A 23,505-nucleotide genomic window follows, 5' to 3' on the forward strand; every position below is an offset into this window, starting at 1 on the left:
AAAATAACCCCCCAAACCCAAAAGGAAGCCCCCAGACCCAAAAGGAACCCTCCAGACCCAAAGGGAATCCCACAAACACTCCCAGCCCGGGGGGGGCTCCCGGCCCGTCTGCAGCCCCAGCTGGGGGCAAAAGGGGGGTCAGCACCCCCAAAATCCACCCCCAGACCCCCCCGGATCCATCCTGAACCCCCCAGACCCCAAAGGAAGCCCCCAGACCCAAAGGGAACCCCCCAGACCCAAAAGGAAACCCCCAGACCCAAAGGGAACCCCCCAAACCCAAAGGGAATCCCACAAACCCCCCAGCCTGGGGGAGCTCCCAGAGCCAGCTGGGGGGCACAGGGGGGGCACAGGGGGGGTCAGCACCCCCAAAATCCAGCCCCAAACCCCCCCAGATCCATCCTGAACCCCCCAGACCCCAAAGGAATCCCCCAGACCCAAAGGGAACCCCCCAAACCCAAAGGGAACCCCCCAGACCCAAAGAGAACCTCCCAATCCCCCCCAGCCTGGGGGGGCTCCCAGTGCCAGCTGGGGGCAAAACGGGGGGTCAGCACCCCCAAAATCCACCCCCAGACCCCCCGGATCCATCCTGAACCCCCAGACCCAAAAATAACCCCCCAAACCCAAAAGGAAGCCCCCAGACTCAAAGGGAACCCCCCAGACCCAAAGGGAATCCCCCAAACCCCCCAGCCCGGGGGGGGCTCCCGGCCCGTCTGCAGAGCCAGCTGGGGGCAAAACGGGGGGTCAGCACCCCCAAAACACACCCCCGGACCCCCCCGGATCCATCCTGAACCCCCCAGACCCCAAAGGAAGCCCCCAGACCCCAAAGGAACCCCCAGACCCAAAGGGAACCCCCCAGACCCAAAGGGAACCCCCCAAACCCCCCAGCCCGGGGGGGGCTCCCGGCCCGTCTGCAGCGCCAGCTGGGGGGTAAAGGGGGGGTCAGCACCCCCAAAATACACCCCCAGACCCCCCCGGATCCATCCTGAACCCCCCAGACCCCAAAGGAAGCCCCCAGACCCAAAGGGAACCCCCCAGACCCAAAGAGAACCTCCCGAACCCCCCCAGCCCGGGGGGCTCCCGGCCCATCTGCAGCGCCAGCTGGGGGCAAAACGGGGGGTCAGCACCCCCAAAACACACCCCCAGAGCCCCCCGGATCCATCCTGAACCCCCCAGACCCAAAAGGAAGCCCCCCAAACCCAAAGGAAGCCCCCAGACCCAAAAGGAAGCCCCCAGACCCAAAAGGAACCCCCCAAACCCAAAGGGAACCCCCCAAACCCCCCAGCCTGGGGGGCTCCCAGCGCCAGCTGGGGGCAAAAGGGGGGGTCAGCACCCCCAAAACACACCCCCAGACCCCCCCCGGATCCATCCTGAACCCCTAGACCCCAAAGGAAGCCCCCAGACCCAAAAGGAACCCCCAGACCCAAAGGGAATCCCCCAAAGCCCCCCAGCCCGGGGGGGGCTCCCGGCCCGTCTGCAGCGCCAGCTGGGGGCAAAACGGGGGGTCAGCACCCCCAAAACACACCCCCAGACCCCCCCCGGATCCATCCTGAACCCCCCAGACCCCAAAGGAAGCCCCCAGACCCAAAAGGAACCCCCCACACTCAAAGGGAACCCCCCCAAACCCAAAGGGAATCCCCCAAACCCCCCAGCCCGGGGGGGTTCCCGGCCCGTCTGCAGCCCCAGCTGGGGGCAAAAGGGGGGTCAGCACCCCCAAAACCCACCCCCGGACCCCCCCGGATCCATCCTGAACCCCCAGACCCCAAAGGAATCCCCCAGACCCAAAAGGAACCCCCCAAACCCCCCAGCTCGGGGGGGCTCCCACAAAATGCTCTCTGGTCCCTCTCCCAGTGCTCCCAGTGCCATGTCCTGACTCCCAGTGCCCCCCAGTGCCCCCCAGTGCCCCCCAGTGCCCCGTACCCACCTTGAGGGTGGGGATATCCTCCCCCCTGACCACGAACTCGTCCCTCTCCCTCAAGATGCCTCCAGTCCCTCCCAGTCCCTCCCAGTGCCATTTCCTGACTCCCAGTCCCTCCCAGTCCCTCCCAGTGCCCACCAGTGCCATGTCCTGACTCCCAGTCCCTCCCAGTGCCCCCCAGCCCCCCCCAGTTGCCCAGACCCACCTTGAGGGCGGGGATATCCTCCACCCTGACCACGAACTCGTCCCTCTCCCTGAAGATGCCTCCAGTGCCCCCCAGTCCCTCCCAGTGCCCCCCAGTCCCCCCCAGTGCCCCCCAGCCCCCCCCAGTGCCCCGTACCCACCTTGAGGGCGGGGATATCCTCCACCCTGACCACGAACTCGTCCCTCTCCCTGAAGATGCTTCCAGTGCCCCCCAGTCCCTCCCAGTGCCATGTGTTGACTCCCAGTGCCCCCCAGTGCCCCCCAGTCCCCCCCAGTCCCTCCCAGTGCCCCCCAGTGCCCCGTACCCACCTTGAGGGCGGGGATATCCTCCCCCCTGACCACGAACTCGTCCCTCTCCCTGAAGATGCCTCCAGTCCCTCCCAATGATTCCCAGTCCCTCCCAGTGCCATGGCCTGACTCCCAATCCCTCCCAGTGACTCCCAGTGCCCCCCAGTCCCTCCCAGTGCCCCCCAGTGCCCCCCAGCCCCCCCCAGTGCCCCGTACCCACCTTGAGGGCGGGGATATCCTCCACCCTGACCACGAACTCGTCCCTCTCCCTCAAGATGCCTCCAGTCCCTCCCAGTCCCTCCCAATGACCCCCAATGATTCCCAGTCCCTCCCAGTCCCCCCCAGTCCCCCCCAGTGCCCCCCAGTGCCCCGTACCCACCTTGAGGGCGGGGATATCCTCCACCCTGACCACGAATTCGTCCCTCTCCCTGAAGATGCCTCCAGTCCCTCCCAGTCCCTCCCAGTGCCATTTCCTGACTCCCAGTTCCCCCCAGTGCCCCCCAGTCCCTCCCAGCCCCCCCCAGTGCCCCGTACCCACCTTGAGGGCGGGGATATCCTCCACCCTGACCACGAACTCGTCCCTCTCCCTGAAGATGCCTCCAGTCCCTCCCAATGATTCCCAGTCCCTCCCAGTGCCATGGCCTGACTCCCAATCCCTCCCAGTGCCCCCCAGTCCCCCCCAGTCCCTCCCAGTGCCCCCCAGTCCCCCCCAGTCCCTCCCAGTGCCCCCCAGTCCCCCCCAGTGCCCCCCCAGTGCCCCGTACCCACCTTGAGGGCGGGGATATCCTCCACCCTGACCACGAACTCGTCCCTCTCCCTGAAGATGCCCTCCCCTCCGCTCTCGGCCTCCTCCTCGCTGGTGTCCCCGCAAACCGCCGCCGTCTCCTGTTTCTGGGCCAGGTGCAGGGCCCGCGCGTCCGGGGGGGGCTCCTCCCCCTCGGGGGACCGGGGGGGGGGCGCGGGGGGCGGGGGGGGCGCGGGGGAGCCCCCCTTGGCTCCTCCTCCTCCTCCTCCCCCTGCCCCCGCGGGAGGGGGGGGGGGTGACGGGCGGGCCCTGGGGGGGGGGCTCGGGCTGCTGGGGGGGCTCCGGGGGGAGGGGGGGTGGTGGTGGTGGTGGGGGGGGCGTGGGGGGGGTCTCGTCTTCCTCCTCCTCCTCCTCCTCCTCCTCCTCCTCCTCCTCCGGCGGGGGGGGCGTCTGTGGGGGGGGGAAAAGGGGACACGGAGGTCGGGGGGGGGGGCACGGAAAGGCCCTGCAGGTCCTGGAAGGTCCCTGTGACCCCCAGGAGGTCCTGGAAGGTCCCTGAGACCCCCAGGAGGTCCTGGAGAGTCCCTGTGAGTCCTGGGAGGTCCTGGAAGGTCCCGGAGACCCCCAGAAGGTCCTGGAAGCTCCCTGGGACCCCCAGAAGGTCCTGGAAGATCCCTGTGACCCCCCGAAGCTCCCTGTGACCTCCAGAAGGTCCTGGAAGATCCCTGGGACTCCCAGAAGCTCCCTGTGACCTCCAGAAGGTCCCTGTGACCCCCAGGAGCTCCCTGTGACCTCCAGAAGGTCATGGAAGGTCCCTGTGACCCCCAGAAGGTCCCTGTGACCCCCAGAAGTTCCTGGAAGCTCCCTGTGACGCCCAGAAGGTCCCTATGGGTCCTGGAAGGTCCCTGTGACCTCCAGAAGGTCCTGGAAGGTCCCTCTGACTCCCAGAAGCTCCCTGTGACCTCCAGAAGGTCCCTATGGTTCCAGAAGCTCCCTGTGACCCCCAGGAGGTCCCGGAAGGTCCCTGTGACTTCCAGAAGATCCTGGAAGGTCCCTGTGATCTCCAGAAGACTCCAGAAGCTCCCTGTGATCCCCAGAAGGTCCTGAAAGCTCCCTGTGACCCCCAGGAGTTCCTGGAAGGTCCCTATGACTCCCAGAAGCTCCCTGTGACCCCCAGGAGCTCCCTGTGACCTCCAGAAGGTCCTGGAAGGTCCCTATGACTCCCAGAAGCTCTTTATGGTTCCAAAAGCTCCCTGTGACCCCCAGAAGGTCCCTATGATCCCAGGAGGTCCCTGTGACCCCCAGAAGGTCCTGGAAGGTCCCTATGACTCCCAGAAGCTCCCTGTGACCTCCAGAAGGTCCCTATGGGTCCTGGAAGCTCCCTGTGACCCCCAGGAGCGCCCTGTGACCCCCAGAAGGTCCCTGTGACCTCCAGAAGGTCACGGAAGGTCCCTATGACTCCCAGAAGCTCCCTGTGACCTCCAGAAGACTCCAGAAGCTCCCTGTGACCCCCAGGAGGTCCTGGAAGGTCCCTATGACTCCTAGAAGCTCTCTATGGTTCCAGAAGCTCCCTGTGACCTTCACGAGCTCCGTGTGACCCCAGAAGGTCCTGGAAGGTCCCTATGGTTCCAGAAGCTCCCTGTGACCTCCAGAAAGTCCCTATGGGTCCTGGAAGCTCCCTGTGACCCCCAGGAGGTCCTGGAAGGTCCCTATGATCCCAGGAGGTCCCTGTGACCCCCAGGAGGTCCTGGAAGGTCCCTATGACTCCTAGAAGCTCTCTATGGTTCCAGAAGCTCCCTGTGACCCTCAGGAGGTCCTGGAAGGTCCCTGTGACCCCCAGAAGCTCTTTATGGTTCCAGAAGCTCCCTGTGACCCTCAGGAGGTCCTGGAAGGTCCCTATGACTCCCAGAAGCTCCCTGTGACCCCCACAAGCTCTCTATGGTTCCAAAAGCTCCCTGTGACCCCCAGGAGGTCCTGGAAGGTCCCTATGACTCCTAGAAGCTCTCTATGGTTCCAAAAGCTCCCTGTGACCCCCAGAAGGTCCCTATGATCCCAGGAGGTCCCTGTGACCCCCAGAAGGTCCTGGAAGCTCCCTGTGACTCCCAGAAGGTCTCTCTGGGTCCCAGAAGCTCCCTGTGACTTCCAGAAGACTCCAGAAGCTCCCTGTGACCCCCAGAAGCTCCCTGTGACTTCCAGAAGGTCCCTATGGGTCCTGGAAGCTCCCTGTGACCCCCAGAAGCTCTTTATGGTTCCAGAAGCTCCCTGTGACCCCCAGGAGGTCCCTGTGACCCCCAGGTGGTCCCTGTGACCCCCAGAAGGTCTTGGAAGGTCCCTCTGACTCCCAGAAGCTCTTTATGGTTCCAGAAGTTCCCTGTGGCCCCCAGAAGGTCCTGGAAGGTCCCTGTGACCCCCAGAAGGTCCCTGTGACCCCCACAAGCTCTCTATGGTTCCAGAAGCTCCCTGTGACCCCCAGGAGGTCCTGGAAGGTCCCTATGACTCCCAGAAGCTCCCTGTGACCCCCAAAACGTCCCTGTGACCCCCAGGATGTCCCTGTGACCTCCAGAAGGTCCTGGAAGGTCCCTATGACTCCCAGAAGCTCCCTGTGACCTCCAGAAGCTCCCTGTGACCCCCAGGAGGTCCTGGAAGGTCCCTGTGACCCCCAGAACCTCTCCATGGTTCCAGAAGGTCCCTGTGACTCCCAGAAGCTCCCTATGATCCCAGAAGCTCCCTGTGACCTCCAGAAGGTCCCTATGGGTCCTGGAAGCTCCCCATGACCCCCAGAAGGTCCCTGTGACCTCCAGAAGGTCACGGAAGGTCCCTATGACTCCCAGAAGCTCCCTATGATCCCAGAAGCTCCCTGTGATCCCCAGAAGGTCCTGGAAGGTCCCCGTGACCCCCAGAACCTCTCCATGGTTCCAAAAGCTCCCTGTGACCCCCAGAAGCTCCCTGTGACCCCCAGAAGCTCCCTGTGACCCCCAAGAGGTCCCGGAAGCTCCCCGTGATCCCCCCAAACCTCCCCTCCCCTGTCTCACCGTGGGCCTCGGGGTTCTCCCTGCGCTCGGGGGGCTCGTCGAGGGCGGAGATGGCCGAGCTGATGCTCTTCTGCAGGTCCTGGTTCTTGCTGACCGAGTCCTCCTCGTCGGAGGAGAAGGACGGCAGCGTCTCCAGGTTGCGCTTGAGCTCCTCGTCCAGGCGCTTGCAGGGCGAGGGGCAGGCCATGACCAGCCCGTCCCCTTCCCCCCCCTCCAGGGCAGCCCCCAGGACGGGGGGGGCCCACCTGGAAAGGGGCGGGAGGAGGAGGAGGAGGAGGAGGAGGAGGAGGAGGAGGGGGATTGGGGGGCGGGGGTTGGTGGGGGGGCGGCCCGGGGGGGGTTCTGGGGGGGCTTGGAGGGGCCGGGGGGCAGCGGCTGCCGCTTGCCCGCCTTGAGGAAGTCGAGGAAGGAGGCCATGAAGCCCGACTTCATCTCCGGCTGCTTCTCCTCCGCCTCCCGCAGCTTCTGCTTCAGGAGCCGCTCCCGGCCCGGGGAGGGGGCCCCCTCGGAGACCCCCGGGAATTGGGGGGGGGGTGGAGGGGGAGGGGGGGGAGGGGGGCGGCGGTGGGGGGGGGCGGGGGGGGGAGGGGCGGCGGCGCTGGCCCCCCCCCCCCGCCGCGGGGGGGAGGGGCGCAGGGAGGGGCGTCGCCCGCTTTGGAGACGGCCAGTTTGAGCTGGGGGGGGGGAAAAAAGGGGGGGTCAAGGGGGGCAGTGACCCCCAGTGACCCCCCCCAGTACCAGCAGTGACCCCCCCCATAGCTCCCAGTACCACCTGTGACCCCCCCCAGTACCACCAGTGACCCCCCCATAGCTCCCAGTACCACCAGTGACCCCCAGTGACCCCCCCAGTACCACCAGTGACCCCCCCATAGCTCCCAGTACCACCTGTGACCATCCCAGTATCACCAGTGACCCCCCCAGTACCACCAGTGACCCCCCCATAGCTCCCAGTACCACCTGTGACCATCCCAGTATCACCAGTGACCCTCCCAGTACCACCAGTGACCCTCCCAGTATCACCAGTGACTCCCCCAGTACCACCAGTGACTCCCCCAGTACCACCAGTGACCACCCCAGTGACACCAGTGACTCCCCCAGACACGGCCAGTTTGAGCTGGGGGGGGGAAAAGGGGGGGTCGGGGGGGGTAGTGACCCCCAGTGACCCCCCCCAGTACCACCAGTGACCCCCCCATAGCTCCCAGTACCACCTGTGACCATCCCAGTATCACCAGTGACCCCCCCAGTACCACCAGTGACCCCCCCATAGCTCCCAGTACCACCAGTATCACCAGTGACCCCTCAGTACCATCAGTGACCCACCCCCATAGCTCCCAGTACCACCTGTGACCCTCCCAGTATCACCAGTGACCCCCCCAGTGACCCCCCCATAAATCCCAGTACCACCTGTGACCCTCCCAGTACCACCAGTGATCCCCCAATGACCCCCCAGTACCACAAGTGACCCCCCAGTGACTCCCCAGTGACCCCCCAGTACCACCAGTGACCCCCTCAGTGTCCCCCAGTGACCCCCCCAGTACCACCTGTGACCCCCCCAGTACCACCAGTGACCCCCCCATAGCTCCCAGTACCACCAGTATCACCAGTGACCCCCCCCCCATAGCTCCCAGTACCACCACCCCCAGTGACCCTAGTGACCCCCCCATAGCTCCCAGTATCACCAGTGACCCCCCCAGTACCACCTGTGAGCCCCCCAGTATCACCAGTGACCTCCAGGAGGTCCTGACACCAGTACCACCAGTGACCCCCCCCATAGCTCCCAGTACCAACCAGTGACCCCCCCCAGTGACCCCCCCATAGCTCCCAGTATCACCAGTGACCCCCCCAGTGAACCCCCCATAGCTCCCAGTATCACCTGTGACCTTCTCAGTACCACCTGTGACCCCCCCAGTGACCCCCTCATAAATCCCAGTACCACCTGTGACCCCCCCAGTACCACCAGTGACCCCCCCATAGCTCCCAGTATCACCAGTGACCCCCAGTGACCCCCCAGTGACCCCCCCAGTACCACCAGTGACCCCCCAGTGACCCCCCCAGTGTCCCCCAGTGACCCCCAGTGACCCCCCAGTGACCCCCCAGTACCACCAGTGACCCCCCAGTGACCCCCCCAGTACCATCAGTGACCCCCCAGTGACCCCCAGTGACCCCCCCAGTACCACCTGTGACCCCCCCCCAGTACCACCAGTGACCCCCCAGTGACCCCCAGTGACCCCCCCAGTACCACCAGTGACCCCCCAGTGACCCCCAGTGACCCCCCCAGTACCACCTGTGACCCCCCAATGACCCCCCAGTACCCACCAGTGACCCCCCAGTGTCCCTCCCATAGCTCCCAGTACCACCAGTGACCCCCCCATGGCTCCCAGTACCATCAGTGACCCCCCAGTGACCCCCAGTGACCCCCCCAGTACCATCAGTGACCCCCCAGTGACCCCCAGTGACCCCCCCAGTGACCACCAGTGACCCCCCAGTGACCCTCAATGACCCCCCAGTACCATCAGTGACCCCCCAGTGTTCCCCAGTGACCCCCCAGTGACCACCAGTGACCCCCCAGTACCCCCAGTGACCCCCCCAGTACCCCCAGTGACCCTCAGTGACCCCCAGTGACCCCCCAGTACCCCCAGTGACCCCCCCAGTACCCCCAGTGACCCCCAGTATCACCAGTGACCCCCCAGTGACCCCCAGTGACCCCCCCAGTACCATCAGTGACCCCCCAGTGACCCTCAATGACCCCCCAGTACCATCAGTGACCCCCAGTGTCCCCCAGTGACCCCCCAGTACCCCCAGTGACCCCCCCAGTGACCCCCAGTGACCCCCCCAGTACCCCCAGTGACCCTCAGTGACCCCCCAGTACCCCCAGTGACCCCCCAGTGACCCCCAGTGACCCTCAGTGTCCCCCAGTGACCCCCCCAGTATCACCAATGACCCCCCCAGTACCATCAGTGACCCCCAGTGACCCCCCAGTGACCCCCCAGTGACCCCCCAGTACCCCCAGTGACCCCCCCAGTGTCCCCCAGGACCTCCCCTTGTCCCCAGCCCTTCCCCTTGAGGGTCTCCAGGTCACTGAAAACCCCAATTTTGGGGCATTTGGGGACCATTTGGGGGGCAACGAACCCCGGGGAGCCCCAAAACCACCTCAAACACCCCCCAAGACCCCCCAAATCCTCCCCTTGAGGGACCCAAGTCACCTTTATCTCCAACTTTGGGGCATTTGGGGGCCATTTGAAGCCCCAAAACCACCTCAAACACCCCCCAAGACCCCCCAAATCCTCCCCTTGAGGGACCCAACTCACCTCTAGCTCCTGTTTTGGGGCATTTGGGGACCATTTGAAGCCCCCAAACCACCCCAAACTCCCCCAAATCCTCCCCTTGAGGGACCCAACTCACCTTTATCTCCAGTTTTGGGGCATTTGGGGACCATTTGAAGCCCCAAAACCACCTCCAAACACCCCAAGACCCCCCAAATCCTCCCCTTGAGGGACCCAACTCACCTCTAGCTCCTGTTTTGGGGCATTTGGGGACCATTTGAAGCCTCCAAACCACCCCAAACCCCCCAAATTCCCACCTTCAGGGCCTCCAACTCACCTTTAACTCCAACTTCGGGCCATTTTGGGACCATTTGAAGCCCCCAAACCACCTCAAGTCCCCCAAATCCTCACCCTGAGGGCCTCCAAGTCACCTTTACCTCCAACTTTGAACCATTTTGGGACCATTTGAAGCCCTCAAACCACCCCAAATCCTCACCCTGAGGGCCTCCAAGTCACCTTTATCTCCAATTTTGAGCCATTTTGGGACCATTTGAAGCCCCCAAACCTCCCAAATTCCCCCAAACTCCCACCTTCAGGGCCTCCAAGTCACCTTTATCTCCAGTTTTGGGCCATTTCGGGACCATTTGAGGACCATCAAACCACCAACAACCCCCCAAACTGCCCCAAACACCCCAATTCCCCACCAAATCCTCCCCTTGAGGGACCCAACTCACCTCTAGCTCCAGTTTTGGGGCATTTTGGGACCATTTGAAGCCCCAAAACCACCTCAAACCCCCCAAATCCTCACCTGAGGGTCTCCAAGTCACCTTTATCTCCTGTTTTGGGGCATTTTGGGACCATCTGAAGCCCCAAAACCACCTCAAACAGCCCCCAAGACCCCCCAGCCCCCAAATTCCCACCTTAAGACCCTCCAAGTCACCTTTACCTCCAACTTTGAACCATTTGGGGACCATTTGAAGCCCCCAAACCCCCCCCTTTGCCCCCCCGTCCCCCTCACCTTGAGCGGCTTGAGCGGCTCGGCGCCGTCGGCCTCGTCCGCCGCCCTCTTGCCCCGTCCTCTGCCCCGTCCCCCAAATCCTCCCCTTGAGGGCCTCCAAGTCACCTTTATCTCCAACTTTGAGCCATTTTGGGACCATTTGAAGCCCCCAAACCACCCCAAACCCCCCAAATCCCCACCTTGAGGCCCTCCCAGTCACCTTTACCTCCAACCCTGAACCATTCTGGCACCATTTGAGGTTCAGCAAACCCCAGGGAGCCCCCAAACACCCCCTTACCCACCCCCAAACAATGCAAGGCCCCCAAATCCTCACCTTGAGGGCCTCCAAGGCACCTTTATCTCCAGTTTTGGGGCATTTTGGGGCCAATTGGAAGACCAGTTGAGGAGCATCAAACCACCAACAAACCCCCAAACACCCCAAGTCCCCCAAATCCTCACCTTGAGGGCCTCCAAGCCACCTCTACCTCCAAATTTGGGGCATTTTGGGGCCATTTTGAAGACCATTTGAAGACAGGAAACCATGGGGAGCCCCCAAACACCCCTTTATCCACCTCCCAAGACCCTCCAGATCCTCACCTTGAGGGCCTCCAAGTCACATTTATCTGCAGTTTTGGGGCATTTGGGGACCATTTGAAGACATTTTGGGACTATTTGAAGCCCTCGAACCCCCCTAAAGCCCTAAGTCCTTACCCTGAGGCCCTCCCAGTCACCTTTACCTCCAACCCTGAACCATTCTGTCACTGTTTGAGGCTCAGCAAACCCCGGGGAGCCCCCAAACCCCCCCCTTTACCCCCCCGTCCCCCTCACCTTGAGCGGCTTGAGCGGCTCGGCGCCGTCGGCCTCGTCCGCCGCCCTCTTGCCCCGTCCTCTGCCCCGTCCCCCAAATCCTCACCTTGAGGGCCTCCAAGTCACCTTTATCTCCAACTTTGAGCCATTTTGGGACCATTTGTAGCCCCCAAACCACCCCAAACCCCCCAAATTCCCACCTTGAGACCCTCCCAGTCACCTTTACCTCCAACCCTGAACCGTTCTGGCACCATTCAGCAAACCCCAGACCCCCCCCGTCCCCCTCACCTTGAGCGGCTTGAGCGGCTCGGCGCCGTCGGCCTCGTCCGCCGCCCTCTTGCCGCGCCCTCTGCCCCGTCCCCGCGGCCTCTTGGCGCCGTCGGGGAAGCCGGGGGGCTCCAGGGGCCGGATGCGGGGGCGGCCGCGGGGCCGGGGGGGCCCCTCTCGCTTGGGCTTGGTGGGTTTGCGGCCGCGCTTCTTGGGGCCGGCGGCGGCGCCGGCGGCGGCACCGGCGGGGTGCTGGTGGTGCGGGTGGTGGTGGGCGCCGGGGTGAGGGGGGCAGAAGTCGATGTCGCCCATGGGGGCGAGGGGGGCGCGGCGGCAGCTGGAGATGAGGTCGGGCAGCAGGTCGGGCAGGCGGCGGGAGTTGAGGCGGATGTCGGCGGGCACGTCGGCCTTGTCCTCGTCGTCCTGGAACTCGTACTCCTGCGCGTACGTCTTCTTGGGCGGCGGGAAGGGCTCGCGGCGCCGCAGCAGGTGGAAGGACGACGTCTTGAGCAGCTTCTTGGGCTTGGAGGAGCAGAACAGCGGGGTGCTGAGCGGCGGCGGGGGCGGAGGCGGCGGGGGGGCTTTGGGGGGGTCCCCGGTGCTCTGGATGAGCCCCAGCGGCTCCGCGTTGACCGTGGACGGCAGCTCGTGCTTGGGGGGCTCCAGCCCCAGCGCCCCGGGCGGGGGACCCTCGCCGGGGGGCCCGTCCTGGGGGCAGAACGAGGGGTAGCTCTGCCCCATGTCGTAGGCCGGCGGCGGTTTCAGCCCCTCGGGCCGCCCCTCCAGCCCGCCCCGGTGGTGGTGGTGGTGGTGGTGGTGGTGGTGGTGGTGATGAGGGTGGGGGCCTTCGTCGTCCTCGTCCTCGGCGGGCTTGGGGAAGTCCTCGGGGGGGCGGCCCGAACATGTCCTCCATGCCCGGGAAGAAGCCGCGGTCCTCGTCCTGCAGCAGCGCGTCCGGGAAGCAGATGGAGGTGAGGGGCACGAAGCGCCCCTTGCCCCCCGCCGGGCTGCCCCCCTCCGAGAACTGGTCCTTGGCCTCGGGGGGCACGGCCGGGACCCCCCCCTCGGGGTCCAGCAGGTGCCCGGGGGGGCCCTGCACGCCCCCGCCCTGCCCCAGGTGCTGCTCCAGCCCCAGGGGGGGCTCCAGGAAGTCCTGGATCTCCTGCGGGGGGGGCAGCACCTCCATGGAGTCGGGGGGCAGCGGCGGGGGGCCCGGCCTGGGGGTCCAGCCCCTGCGAGCGCACCTGGTGCAGGTGAGCCTCCAGCAGCAGCTGCGGGGAGGGGGCGGCCGGGGGGGCGGCCGGGGGGGCGGCGGGGGGCGCGGGGGGCTGCGGGGGGGGGCGGCGGCGGCGGCGGCGGGGGGGGGCATCCGGCGCTGCTGCTCCAGCAGGTGAACGTCCAGGGCGGGGGGCCGCGCCTTGGGCCGGGGGTGCAGCTGGCTCTGCGTGTGCGTCAGCACCGAGGGCAGCAGGGACCCCCCCAGCTCGGGCGGGGGGTCCAGCAGCAGGTTGTGGGGCTCCAGGGGGGGCCCCTCGCCCACCAGCCCCCCCCGGCCGTGCTCGGGGGTCTTGGGCAGGTAGGAGTGCGGGGGGGGCGGCGGCGGGGGCTGCCCCAGCTCCTTCCCGCCGGGCAGGTGCTGCTGCTGCTGCTGCTGCTGCTGCTGCGGCTCGGGGGGCTTCTTCTGCAGCTCGTACGAGTCCAGCCCGCCCGGGGGGGGCTGGTGGCCGTAGTGCACCACCGAGGTGGCCGCCAGGCCCTCGCCCCCCCCGCCGCCGCCGCCCGCCCCCCCGGCGGAGCCCCGGAACTCCTTGCCCCGCTCGGGCTTCTTCTTCTCCTTGAGCAGCGCCAGCTCCAGCGGCGCCTCCAGGTTGGAGTTGGGGCGGATGACGCTCTGCAGCTGGTACCTCTCCTCCTTGCCCAGCGCCCCCCCGTACCCCCCCAGCGCCTTGGCGGCCCCCCCCGCGCTCCTCGCAGCCCCCCAGCCCCTCGCGGGGCGGGCTGGGCGCCTGCAGGAGGTGCTGGATGAGGAAATCCTCGTCCTCGCTGCGCTCGGCCGCCAGCAGCTGCTCGGCGTCCCCCTTCGCCCCCTTCCCGAAAGCGCCCGGCGGCGCCCCGGGCTGGGGAGGGGGCGGCGGCCGCTCCAGGCCCCCGCCCGGGGCCCCCCCGTAGGCCTGGGGGGGGCCCATGAAGGAGGGGGACAGCACCGAGCCCAGGTACTTCTGGGACTGCCCCGGGGACGCGCCGCTCTGGGGCCGCGCGGCCGGCGGCGACTGCAGCGGGCGGATGATGGGCGAGGGGCTGGAGCCCCCCAGGCCGGCGTAGGGCAGGGGGGGCCCGGGGGGCATGGCGGGCGAGTGGCCGGTGCTGTAGGTGAGCGAGGGGCTGGCGGTGGGCAGCCCCTGCGAGGGGGCCGGCGGGCCGTAGCCCCCGGCCTGGCCGCCCTCGGGCTGCACCGCGTAGGGCAGCGCCTGGAGCTGCTCGGGCGAGTAGGTGCCCCCCCCGCTGACGCAGGGCTGCAGCCCCCCCTGCGCCGCCCCCTGCCCCCCGCCCTGGTAAGCGGGGGCTTTGCCCCCCAGCTCCCCGCCCTGCCCGCCCGCGAACCCCCCCGCGGGCTGCGCCCCCCCGCCCAGGCTCGGGGGGGCCCCCGGGGGGCCGCTGTAGCCCGGGGCCCCCCCCATGGCCAGCAGGCTCTGGGGGGGCTGCCCGGGCGAGTAGGCGGGCGACTGGCTGGCGATGACGGAGCTGGGCTTGGGGGTGCCGGGGGTGTAGCCGCTCTGGCACTTGGGGGTGTTGGTGGAGCGGGGGGGCGGCTGCCGCGACGCCGAGTAGCTCTTGGACTTGCCCCCCCCCGCGCCGCCGCCGCCCCCCGGGGCCGCCGCCCCGTTGCCCCCCGCGCTGCCCCCCGAGTAGGCGGGCGACTGGATGATGGGCCGGTAGCCCGGCTCGGGCCGGGGGGCCGGCGGAGGGGGGGGGCGGCGCGGCCTTGGGGGGCTGCTGGGAGCCCTCGGAGCTGGCGGGCGACTGGTCGCCCAGGGGGCTGCAGGACAGGGGGGCGCGGTGGGGGGGCACCTGCTGGTAGGAGCCCCCGCAGCTCAGGTAGTGCTGCAGGCTGTGGGCCGGGGGGGGGGGGCGGCGCGGGGGGCAGCTGGGGCTGGGCCCCCCCGGGCCGCTGGTAGTGCTTGATGACGCTGTCCTGTCGCGATATGGCCCGGTCGCCGCCGCCCCCCCCCCGCCGCGCCGCCCGCCGCCGCCGCCGCTCCCGCCCCCCCAAAAACGGGCGCGTTGTAGAGCTGGGGGGGCTGCTCGGCGGGCAGCGGGGCCGACAGCAGGTTGAACTGGGACGAACTGGGAGCCGGGCGGTACGGGGGGGTCTGGGCGGGCAGCGCCGAGCCCAGCACGGCCGAGCCCAGGCGCTCGAAGCCCAGCGAGGAGGGCACGGCGGGCTGGGCGGGCTTGATGTGCAGCAGAGGGTCGTGCGGGGACAGCAGCCCGTTGGAGCCGGGGCTGAAGGCGGCCTCGGGCAGGCTCAGCGGGGACCCCACCGGGAAGCTGCGGCCCCCGAAGGACGCCGGGTGCTGGTAAGGGCCGAGCGCCGACGACGACGGGAACGTCCCCGAGCCGGGAAGGGCCCCCGAGATGAAGAGCTCGGCCGGGGCCGGCGTGTGCATGGCTGGGGAGGGGGGACACGGGGGTCAGGGCGGGGAGGAACAGGGGGATTTAGGGGGTGGGGGAGAGGGGGAGGGCCCTGGAGTGAGGGGGGACCCTCCTGGGGGGGGTAGAGACTTCTCTGAGGTAAGTAGGAACCCCCGGGGGTAAGTGGGGACCCTCCTGGGGTGGGTAAAGATCTCTCTGAGGTAAGTAGAGACCCTCTGGGGTAAGTGGGGACCCTCCTGGGGTGGGTACAGACTTCTCTGGGGTAAGTGGGGACCCTCCTGGGGTAAGTGGGGACCCTCCTGGGGTGAGTGGGGACCCTCCTGGGGTGGGTAGAGACTGCTCTGGGGTAAGTAGGGACCCTCTGGGGTAAGTGGGGACCCTCCTGGGGTGAGTGGGGACCCTCCTGGAGTGGATAAAGATCTCTCTAGGGTAAGTAGAGACTCTCTGGGGTAAGTGGGGACCCTCCTGGGGGTTGGGGGGTAGAGACTTCTCTGGAGTAAGTAGGGACCCTCTGGGGTGAGTGGGGACCCTCCTGGGGTGGGTACAGACTTCCCTGAGGTAAGTAGGGACCCCCTGGAGTACATAGAGACACCACTGGAGTGGGTAGAGACTTCTCTGGGGTAAGTAGGGACCCTCCTGGGGTAAGTGCGGACCCCCCCGGAGCAGAACGAGCCCCCCAGTGCAGGATGAGACCCCCCCAAGGGCAGAACAAGCCCCCTAAGGACGCAACACTCACAACCAGGACCCCCCGGTGCAGGATAAGAGCCCCCCAAAAGCACAAGTGACCCCCCCCGGGCCCCCCCTCGGTTCCAGCCCCCCCTGGCCGGGGTAGAGCCCCCCCAGACCCACCGGTCTGCCAGGAGGGGGTGCGGAACTGGGAGAGCAGGGAGGAGGCCGAGGGGCCGGGCTGGGGCCCGCGCGACTCCAGCGCCGAGATGAGGTTCATCACCGAGGCGTCGGGGGCCGCCCCGCCCGCGTGGTGCAGCCCCGTCTCGAAGAGCCCCGACAGCCCTGCGGGCACGGGGGCACCGTGGGGATACCGTGGGGGCATCGGGGGGACATCGTGGGGGCACCGTGGGGACACCGCGGGGGCATCGGGGGGACATCATAGGGACACCAAGGGGACATCATGGGGACACCACGGGGACATCGTGGGGACATCGCGGGGACACCAAGGGGACACCAAGGGGAGACCAAGGGGACATCGTGGGGACATCGCGGGGACACCAAGGGGACACCAAGGGGAGACCAAGGGGACATCGTGGGGACATCGTGGGGACATCGTGGGGACATCATGGGGACACCAAAGGGACACCAAGGGGACGTGAGGACACCAAGGGGACACCGCGGGGACATCGTGGGGACATGGGGACACCAAGGGGACACCGTTGGGACGTCGGGGGGACACCACGGGGGCATCGGGGGGACACCGTGGGGACATCGTGGGGACATGGGGAGACCGTGGGGACACCGCGGGGACATCATGGGGACATGGGGACACCAAGGGGACATCGTGGGGACATGGGGACACCACAGGGACATCACGGGGACATCGTGGGGACATCGTGGGGACATGGGGACACCAAGGGGACATGGGGACACCACAGGGACATCACGGGGACATCGTGGGGACATCGTGGGGACATGGGGACACCAAGGGGACATGGGGACACCACAGGGACATCACGGGGACATCGTGGGGACATCGTGGGGACATCGGGGGGGCACCGTGGGGACACCGCGGGGGCATCGGGGGGACATCATAGGGACACCAAGGGGACATCATGGGGACACCACGGGGACATCGTGGGGACATCGCGGGGACACCAAGGGGACACCAAGGGGAGACCAAGGGGACATCGTGGGGACATCGTGGGGACATCACGGGGACACCAAGGGGAGACCAAGGGGACATCGTGGGGACATCGTGGGGACATCGTGGGGACATCATGGGGACACCAAAGGGACACCAAGGGGACATGAGGACACCAAGGGGACACCGCGGGGACATCGTGGGGACATGGGGACACCAAGGGGACACCGTTGGGACGTCGGGGGGACACCACGGGGGCATCGGGGGGACACCGTGGGGACATCGTGGGGACATGGGGAGACCGTGGGGACACCGCGGGGACATCACGGGGACATGGGGACACCAAGGGGACATCGTAGGGACATGGGGACACCACAGGGACATCACGGGGACATCGTGGGGACATCGTGGGGACATCGTGGGGACATGGGGACACCAAGGGGACATGGGGACACCACAGGGGCACCGTGGGAACACCGCGGGGACATCGGGGGGACACCACGGGGACACCAAGGGGACGTCGTGGGGACATCGTGGGGACATCGTGGGGACACCGCGGGGACACCGCGGGGACATCATGGGGACATGGGGACACCATGGGGACACCGCGGGGACACGGGGAGACCGTGGGGACACCGCGGGGACATCGGGGGGACATCGTGGGGACACCACGGGGACACGGGGACACCAAGGGGACATCGGGGGGACATGGGGACACCAAGGAGACACGGGGAGACCGTGGGGCACCAAGGGGACATCGTGGGGACCTCATGGGGGCATCATGGGGACATCATGGGGACACCGTGGGGACATCGTGGGGACACCAAGGGGACATGGGGACAGCAAGGGGACACTGCGGGGACATCGTGGGGACATCGGGGGGACACCAAGGGGACGCGGGGAGACCGTGGGGACACCGCGGGGACATCATGGGGACACCAAGGGGACATGGGGACACCACGGGGACACCGTGGGGACACCATGGGGACATCATGGGGACATGGGGACACGAAGGGGACACGGGGACACCATGGGGACACCGTGGGGACACCATGGGGACACCAAGGGGACACGGGGAGACCAAGGGGACACCAAGGGGACACCAAGGGGGCACCGTGGGGACACCGCGGGGACATGGGGACATGGGGACACCAAGGGGAGACCTCAGGGACACCTTGGGGACACCGTGGGGACACCGCGGGGACATGGGGACACCAAGGGGACACCACGGGGACATGGGGATATCATGGGGACATGGGGACACCAAGAGGAGACCAAGGGGACACCACGGGGACACCAAGGGGACATCGGGGGGACACCACGGGGACACCACAGGGACATGGGGACACCACAGGGACACCAAGGGGACACCAAGGGGGATACCGCGGGGACATGGGGACACCTTGGGGACATGAGGACACCACGGGGACATCGGGGGGACACCGCAGGGATATGGGGACACCAAGGGGACACCACGGGGACACCACGGGGACATGGCAGGGAGATCACGGGGACACCAAGGGGACATCATGGGGACACCACGGGGACATCGTGGGGACATGGGGACACCGCGGGGACATTGTGGGGACATCGTGGGGACATCGTGGGGACACCGCGGGGACATCGTGGGGACATCGTGGGGACATAGGGACACCAAGGGGACACGGGGAGACCTCAGGGACACCGCGGGGGCATCGAGGGGACATCATGGGGAGACCGTGGGGACACCGCGGGGACATCGGGGGGACACCACGGGGAGACCAAGGGGACACGGGGAGACCGTGGGGACACCGCGGGGACATCGGGGGGACACCACGGGGAGACCAAGGGGACACGGGGAGACCGTGGGGACACCGCGGGGACATCGGGGGGACACCACGGGGAGACCAAGGGGACACGGGGACACCGTGGGGACACCGCGGGGACATCGTGGGGACACCAAGGGGACATCGTGGGGACACCAAGGGGACATGGGGACAGCAAGGGGACACCGCGGGGACATCGTGGGGACATCATGGGGACATCGTGGGGACATCGTGGGGACACCACGGGGACACCAAGGGGAGACCTCAGGGACACGGGGACACCGTGGGGACACCACGGGGACATCGCGGGGACATCGGGGGGACATGGGGACACCACGGGGACACCAAGGGGACATGGGGACACCAAGGGGACACGGGGAGACCAAGGGGACACCAAGGGGACACCAAGGGGACACCGTGGGGACACCGCGGGGACACCACGGGGACATGGGGACACCTTGGGGACACCATGGCTGTGGCCCCCCAGGGACAAGGGACACCTTGGGGACACCCTGGGGACATGGGGACACCTTGGGGACACCCTGAGGACACCCTGGGGACATGGGGACACCTTGGGCACACCTTGGGAACACCCTGGGGACATAGGGACACCTTGGGGACACGGGGACACCTCAGAGACTCCTCAAGACATGGGGACATGCGGGGGGACATGGATGGAGTGCAGGGACACAGGGACACAGGGTGGGGTGACACAGGGACACGGGGTTGGGGTGACAAAGGGACGTGGGGTCAGGGTGACACGGAGACAAAGGGACACGGGGTGGGGTGACACAGGGAGTGTGGGGTTGGGGTGACACAGGGAGTGTGGGGTTGGGGTGACACAGGGACACGGGGTTGGGGTGACACGGGAACAAAGGGACACTGGGGTGGGGTGACACAGGGACTGTGGGGTTGGGGTGACACAGGGACACGGGGTTGGGGTGACACGGGAACAAAGGGACACTGGGGTGGGGTGACACAGGGACTGTGGGGTTGGGGTGATGTGAGGTCAGGGTGACACAGGGACACGGTGACGTGGGGACAAAGGGCTGTGGTGAGAGTGGACCCCAAACTGGGGGGCAGGGGGTGGGTTTGGACCCCAAATTGGGGGAAATGTGAGGGGAAAATGGCGGGAAATGTGAGGGGAAAAGGGAGGGAAATGTGAGGGGAAAAGGGCAGGAAAATAAAGAGAAATGTAAGAGAAAAAATGGTGGGAAAGGTGATGGCACAAAAAAATGGCAAGAAATGTGAGGAAAAGGGGTGGGAAATGTGAGGGGAAAATGGAGAGAAATGTGAGAGAAAAAGAGTGGGAAATTTGACAAAAAAAGGAGAGAAATGTGAGGGGAAAAGGGAGGGAAATGTGAGGGGAAAAGGGAGGGAAATGTGAGGGGAAAATGGAGGGAAATGTGAGGGGAAAATGGAGGGAAATGTGAGGGGAAAAGGGAGAGAAATGTGAGGGGAAAAGGGAGGGAAATGTGAGAAAGAAAAACAGCGGGAAATGTGAAGGGAAACGAGTGGGAAATGGGAGGGGAAAAGAGAGAGAAATGTGAGAAGAAAAATGGTGGGAAATGTGAGAGGAAAATGGCGGGAAACGTGAGGGGAAAAGGGCGGGAAATGTGAGAGAAAAAAGTGGGAAATGTGAGAGAAAAAAGTGGGAAATGTGAGAGAAAAAAGTGGGAAATGTGTGGGGAAAAGGGAGGGAAATGTGAGAGGAAAAGGATGGGAAATGTGAGAGAGAAAAATGGTGAGAAAAAATGGCAGTAAACATGAGGAAAAGGGTAAGAAATGTGAGGGAAAAAAGGCGAGAAATGTAAGGGGAAAAGGAGAGAAATGTGAAGAGCAATAATGGAAAACATGACAGAGAAAAATGGCGGGGAAAAAATGGCGGGAAACGTGAGGGCACAAAAAGGGCGGGAAACGTGAGGGGAAAAGGGCGGGAAACGTGAGGGAGAAATGGCGGGAAACGTGAGGGGGAAATGGAGGGAAATGTGAGGGGGAAATGGAGGGAAATGTGAGGGGGAAATGGAGGGAAATGTGAGGGGGAAATGGAGGGAAATGTGAGGGGGAAATGGAGGGAAATGTGAGGGGGAATGGGTGAGAAATGTGAGGGGAAAATGGAGGGAAAGGTGATTGAAAAATGGTGGGAAAAAATGGCGGAAAATGTGAGGGCACAAAAAGGGCGGGAAAGGTGAGGGAAAGGGGTGGGATACGTGAGGGGAAAAGAGTGAAAAAGGTGAAGGGAAAATGGAGAGAAATGTGAGAGGAAAAGGGTGGGAAATGTGAGGAGAAAAACAGGGAAACGTGAGGAGAAAAACAGGGAAACGTGAGGAGAAATGGTGGGAAACATGACAGAGAAAAATGGTGGGAAATGTGAGGGCACGAAAAGGGCGGGAAAGGTGAGGGAAAGGGGTGGGAAATGTGAGGGGAAAATGGAGGGAAATGTGAGAGGAAAAGGGAGGGAAATGTGAGGGGAAAAGGGAGGGAAATGTGAGGGGAAAAGGGAGGGAAATGTGAGAGGAAAAGGGAGGGAAATGTGAGGGGAAAAGGAGGGAAATGTGAGGGAAAAAGGGAGGGAAATGTGAGAGGAAAAGGGACGGAAATGTGAGGGGAAAATAGAGGGAAATGTGAGGGGAAAAGGGACGGAAATGTGAGGGGAAAATAGAGGGAAATGTGAGGGGAAAAGGGAGGGAAATGTGAGGGGAAAAGGGAGGGAAATGTGAGGGGAAAATAGAGGGAAATGTGAGGGGAAAATAGAGGGAAATGTGAGGGGAAAAGGGAGGGAAATGTGAGAGGAAAAGGGAGGGAAATGTGAGGGAAAGGGGCGGGAAATGTGAGGAAAAAAGGATGGGAAATGTGAGGAAAAAAGGATGGGAAATGTGAGGGGAAAATAGAGGGAAATGTGAGGGGAAAATGGAGGGAAATGTGAGGGGAAAAGGGAGGGAAATGTGAGAGGAAAATAGAGGGAAAGGTGAGAGAAAAAAATGGCGGGAAAAAAATGGCAGAAAATGTGAGGGCACCAAAAGGGTGACAGGAGATGACAGGAGATAACACAGGGTGACAATGGCTGCCCTCGGGTGACAGTGGGTGTCCCCGGGTACCCCCAGGTGACACAGGGTGACAGGAGATAACACAGGGTGACAATGGCTGCCCTCGGGTGACAGTGGGTGTCCCTGGGTACCCCCAGGTGACACAGGGTGACAGGAGGTGCCCTCGGGTGACACCTTGGGTGCCCCCAGGTGACACAGGGTGACAGAAAGTAACATGGGGTAACAGTGGGTGCCCTCGGGTGACAGTGGGTGTCCCTGGGTGTCCCCAGGTGACAAAGGGTGACAGGAGATGACACAGGGTGACAATGGGTGCCCTCGGGTGACAGTGGGTGTCCCTGGGTGCCCCCAGGTGACACAGAATGACAGGAGATAACACAGGGTGACAATGGGTGCCCTCAGGTGACAGTGGGTGTCCCTGGGTGCCCCCAGCTGACACGGGGTGATGACAGGAGATAACACAGGGTGACAGTGGGTGCCCTCAGGTGACAGTGGGTGTCCCTGGGTGCCCCCAGGTGACACAGGGTGACAGGAGATAACACAGGATGACAGTGGGTGCCCTCAGGTGACAGTGGGTGTCCCCGGGTGCCCCCAGGTGACACAGGGTGACAGTGGGTGCCCTCAGGTGACAGTGGGTGTCCTTGGGTGTCCCCAGGTGACACAGGGTGACAGTGGGTGCCCTCAGGTGACAGCGGGTGACAGAAGGTATCATGGGGTGACAGTGGGTGCCCTCAGGTGACAGTGGGTGTCCCCGGGTGCCCCCAGGGTGACACGGGGGGACAGTGGGTGCCCCAGAGTGTTCTGGGGTGACAGCAGCTGGCGGTGGCTGTGACGGGGTGACACGGGGTGACAGCAGGTGACAACAGGTGACAGTAGGTGACAGCAGGTGAGAGCAGGTGACACGGGGTGCCCGCGGGGCCGTACCTGGGGGGTGGTGGTTGGCAGCATAGCCCTGCAGAGGGTGGGGGGCTCCGTAGGGCTGTCGGTGCAGCAGGTCGGGGTCGGGGTGGGACCCCCGCGAGCCCCCGTACACCAGGCTGGGGAGAGGAGACAGTGTCACATGGGTGTCACCCCCCAAAGACCCCCCCAAACACCCCTGTACACCAGGCTGGGGACAGAGGACAGTGTCACACAGGTGTCATCCCCCCAAACAGCCCTTCAGCCCTCACAGACCCCCCAAACACCCCCCTACCCCAGGCTGGGGACAGAGGACAGTGTCACACGAGTGTCACCCCCCCAAACAGCCCTTCAGCCCTCACAGACCCCCCAAACACCCCCCTACCCCAGGCTGGGGAGAGGGGACAGTGTCACATGGGTGTCACCCCCCCAAACAGCCCTTCAGCCCTCACAGACCCCCCAAACACCCCCTGTACCCCAGGCTGGGGACAAGGGACAGTGTCACAATGGGTGTCACCCCCCAAACAGCCCTTCAGCCCTCACAGACCCCCCAAACACCCCCTGTACACACCAGGGGACAGTGTCACAATGGGTGTCACCCCCCCAAACAGCCCTTCAGCCCTCACAGACCCCCCAAACACCCCCTGTACACACCAGGGGACAGGGGACAGTGTCACACAAATGTCACCCCCCAAACAGCCCTTCAGCCCTCACAGACCCCCCCCAAACACCCCCCCTACCCCAGGCTGGGGACAGAGCACAGTGTCACAATGG

At 65.2% G+C, this 23,505-nt stretch overlaps 1 protein-coding gene across 1 annotated transcript in view; it reads right to left on the reverse strand.

Annotated features, from left to right (window-relative positions):
- LOC127465856 (proline-rich protein 12-like) overlaps positions 1–22,924 on the reverse strand; it is a gene marked incomplete at its 3' end in the record, with an annotated part of 35,772 nt that extends 12,848 nt beyond the window's left edge. Inside the window, 15 exon segments of the mRNA XM_051776385.1 lie at positions 3,176–3,385; positions 3,388–3,602; positions 6,185–6,425; positions 6,427–6,489; positions 6,491–6,709; positions 6,760–6,858; positions 11,540–12,167; positions 12,169–12,750; positions 12,886–13,430; positions 13,462–14,460; positions 14,498–14,644; positions 14,646–14,733; positions 14,765–15,188; positions 16,022–16,183; positions 22,759–22,924. Of these exon segments, the coding sequence (XP_051632345.1) occupies positions 3,176–3,385; positions 3,388–3,602; positions 6,185–6,425; positions 6,427–6,489; positions 6,491–6,709; positions 6,760–6,858; positions 11,540–12,167; positions 12,169–12,750; positions 12,886–13,430; positions 13,462–14,460; positions 14,498–14,644; positions 14,646–14,733; positions 14,765–15,188; positions 16,022–16,118 (4,557 nt within the window).
- Between the last annotated feature and the right edge of the window lie 581 nt (positions 22,925–23,505).

Source organism: Manacus candei, unplaced genomic scaffold (assembly GCF_025592945.1).
Source record: "Manacus candei isolate 608988 ecotype Guabito, Panama unplaced genomic scaffold, ASM2559294v1 h1tg000511l, whole genome shotgun sequence".
Lineage (NCBI taxonomy): Eukaryota > Metazoa > Chordata > Aves > Passeriformes > Pipridae > Manacus > Manacus candei.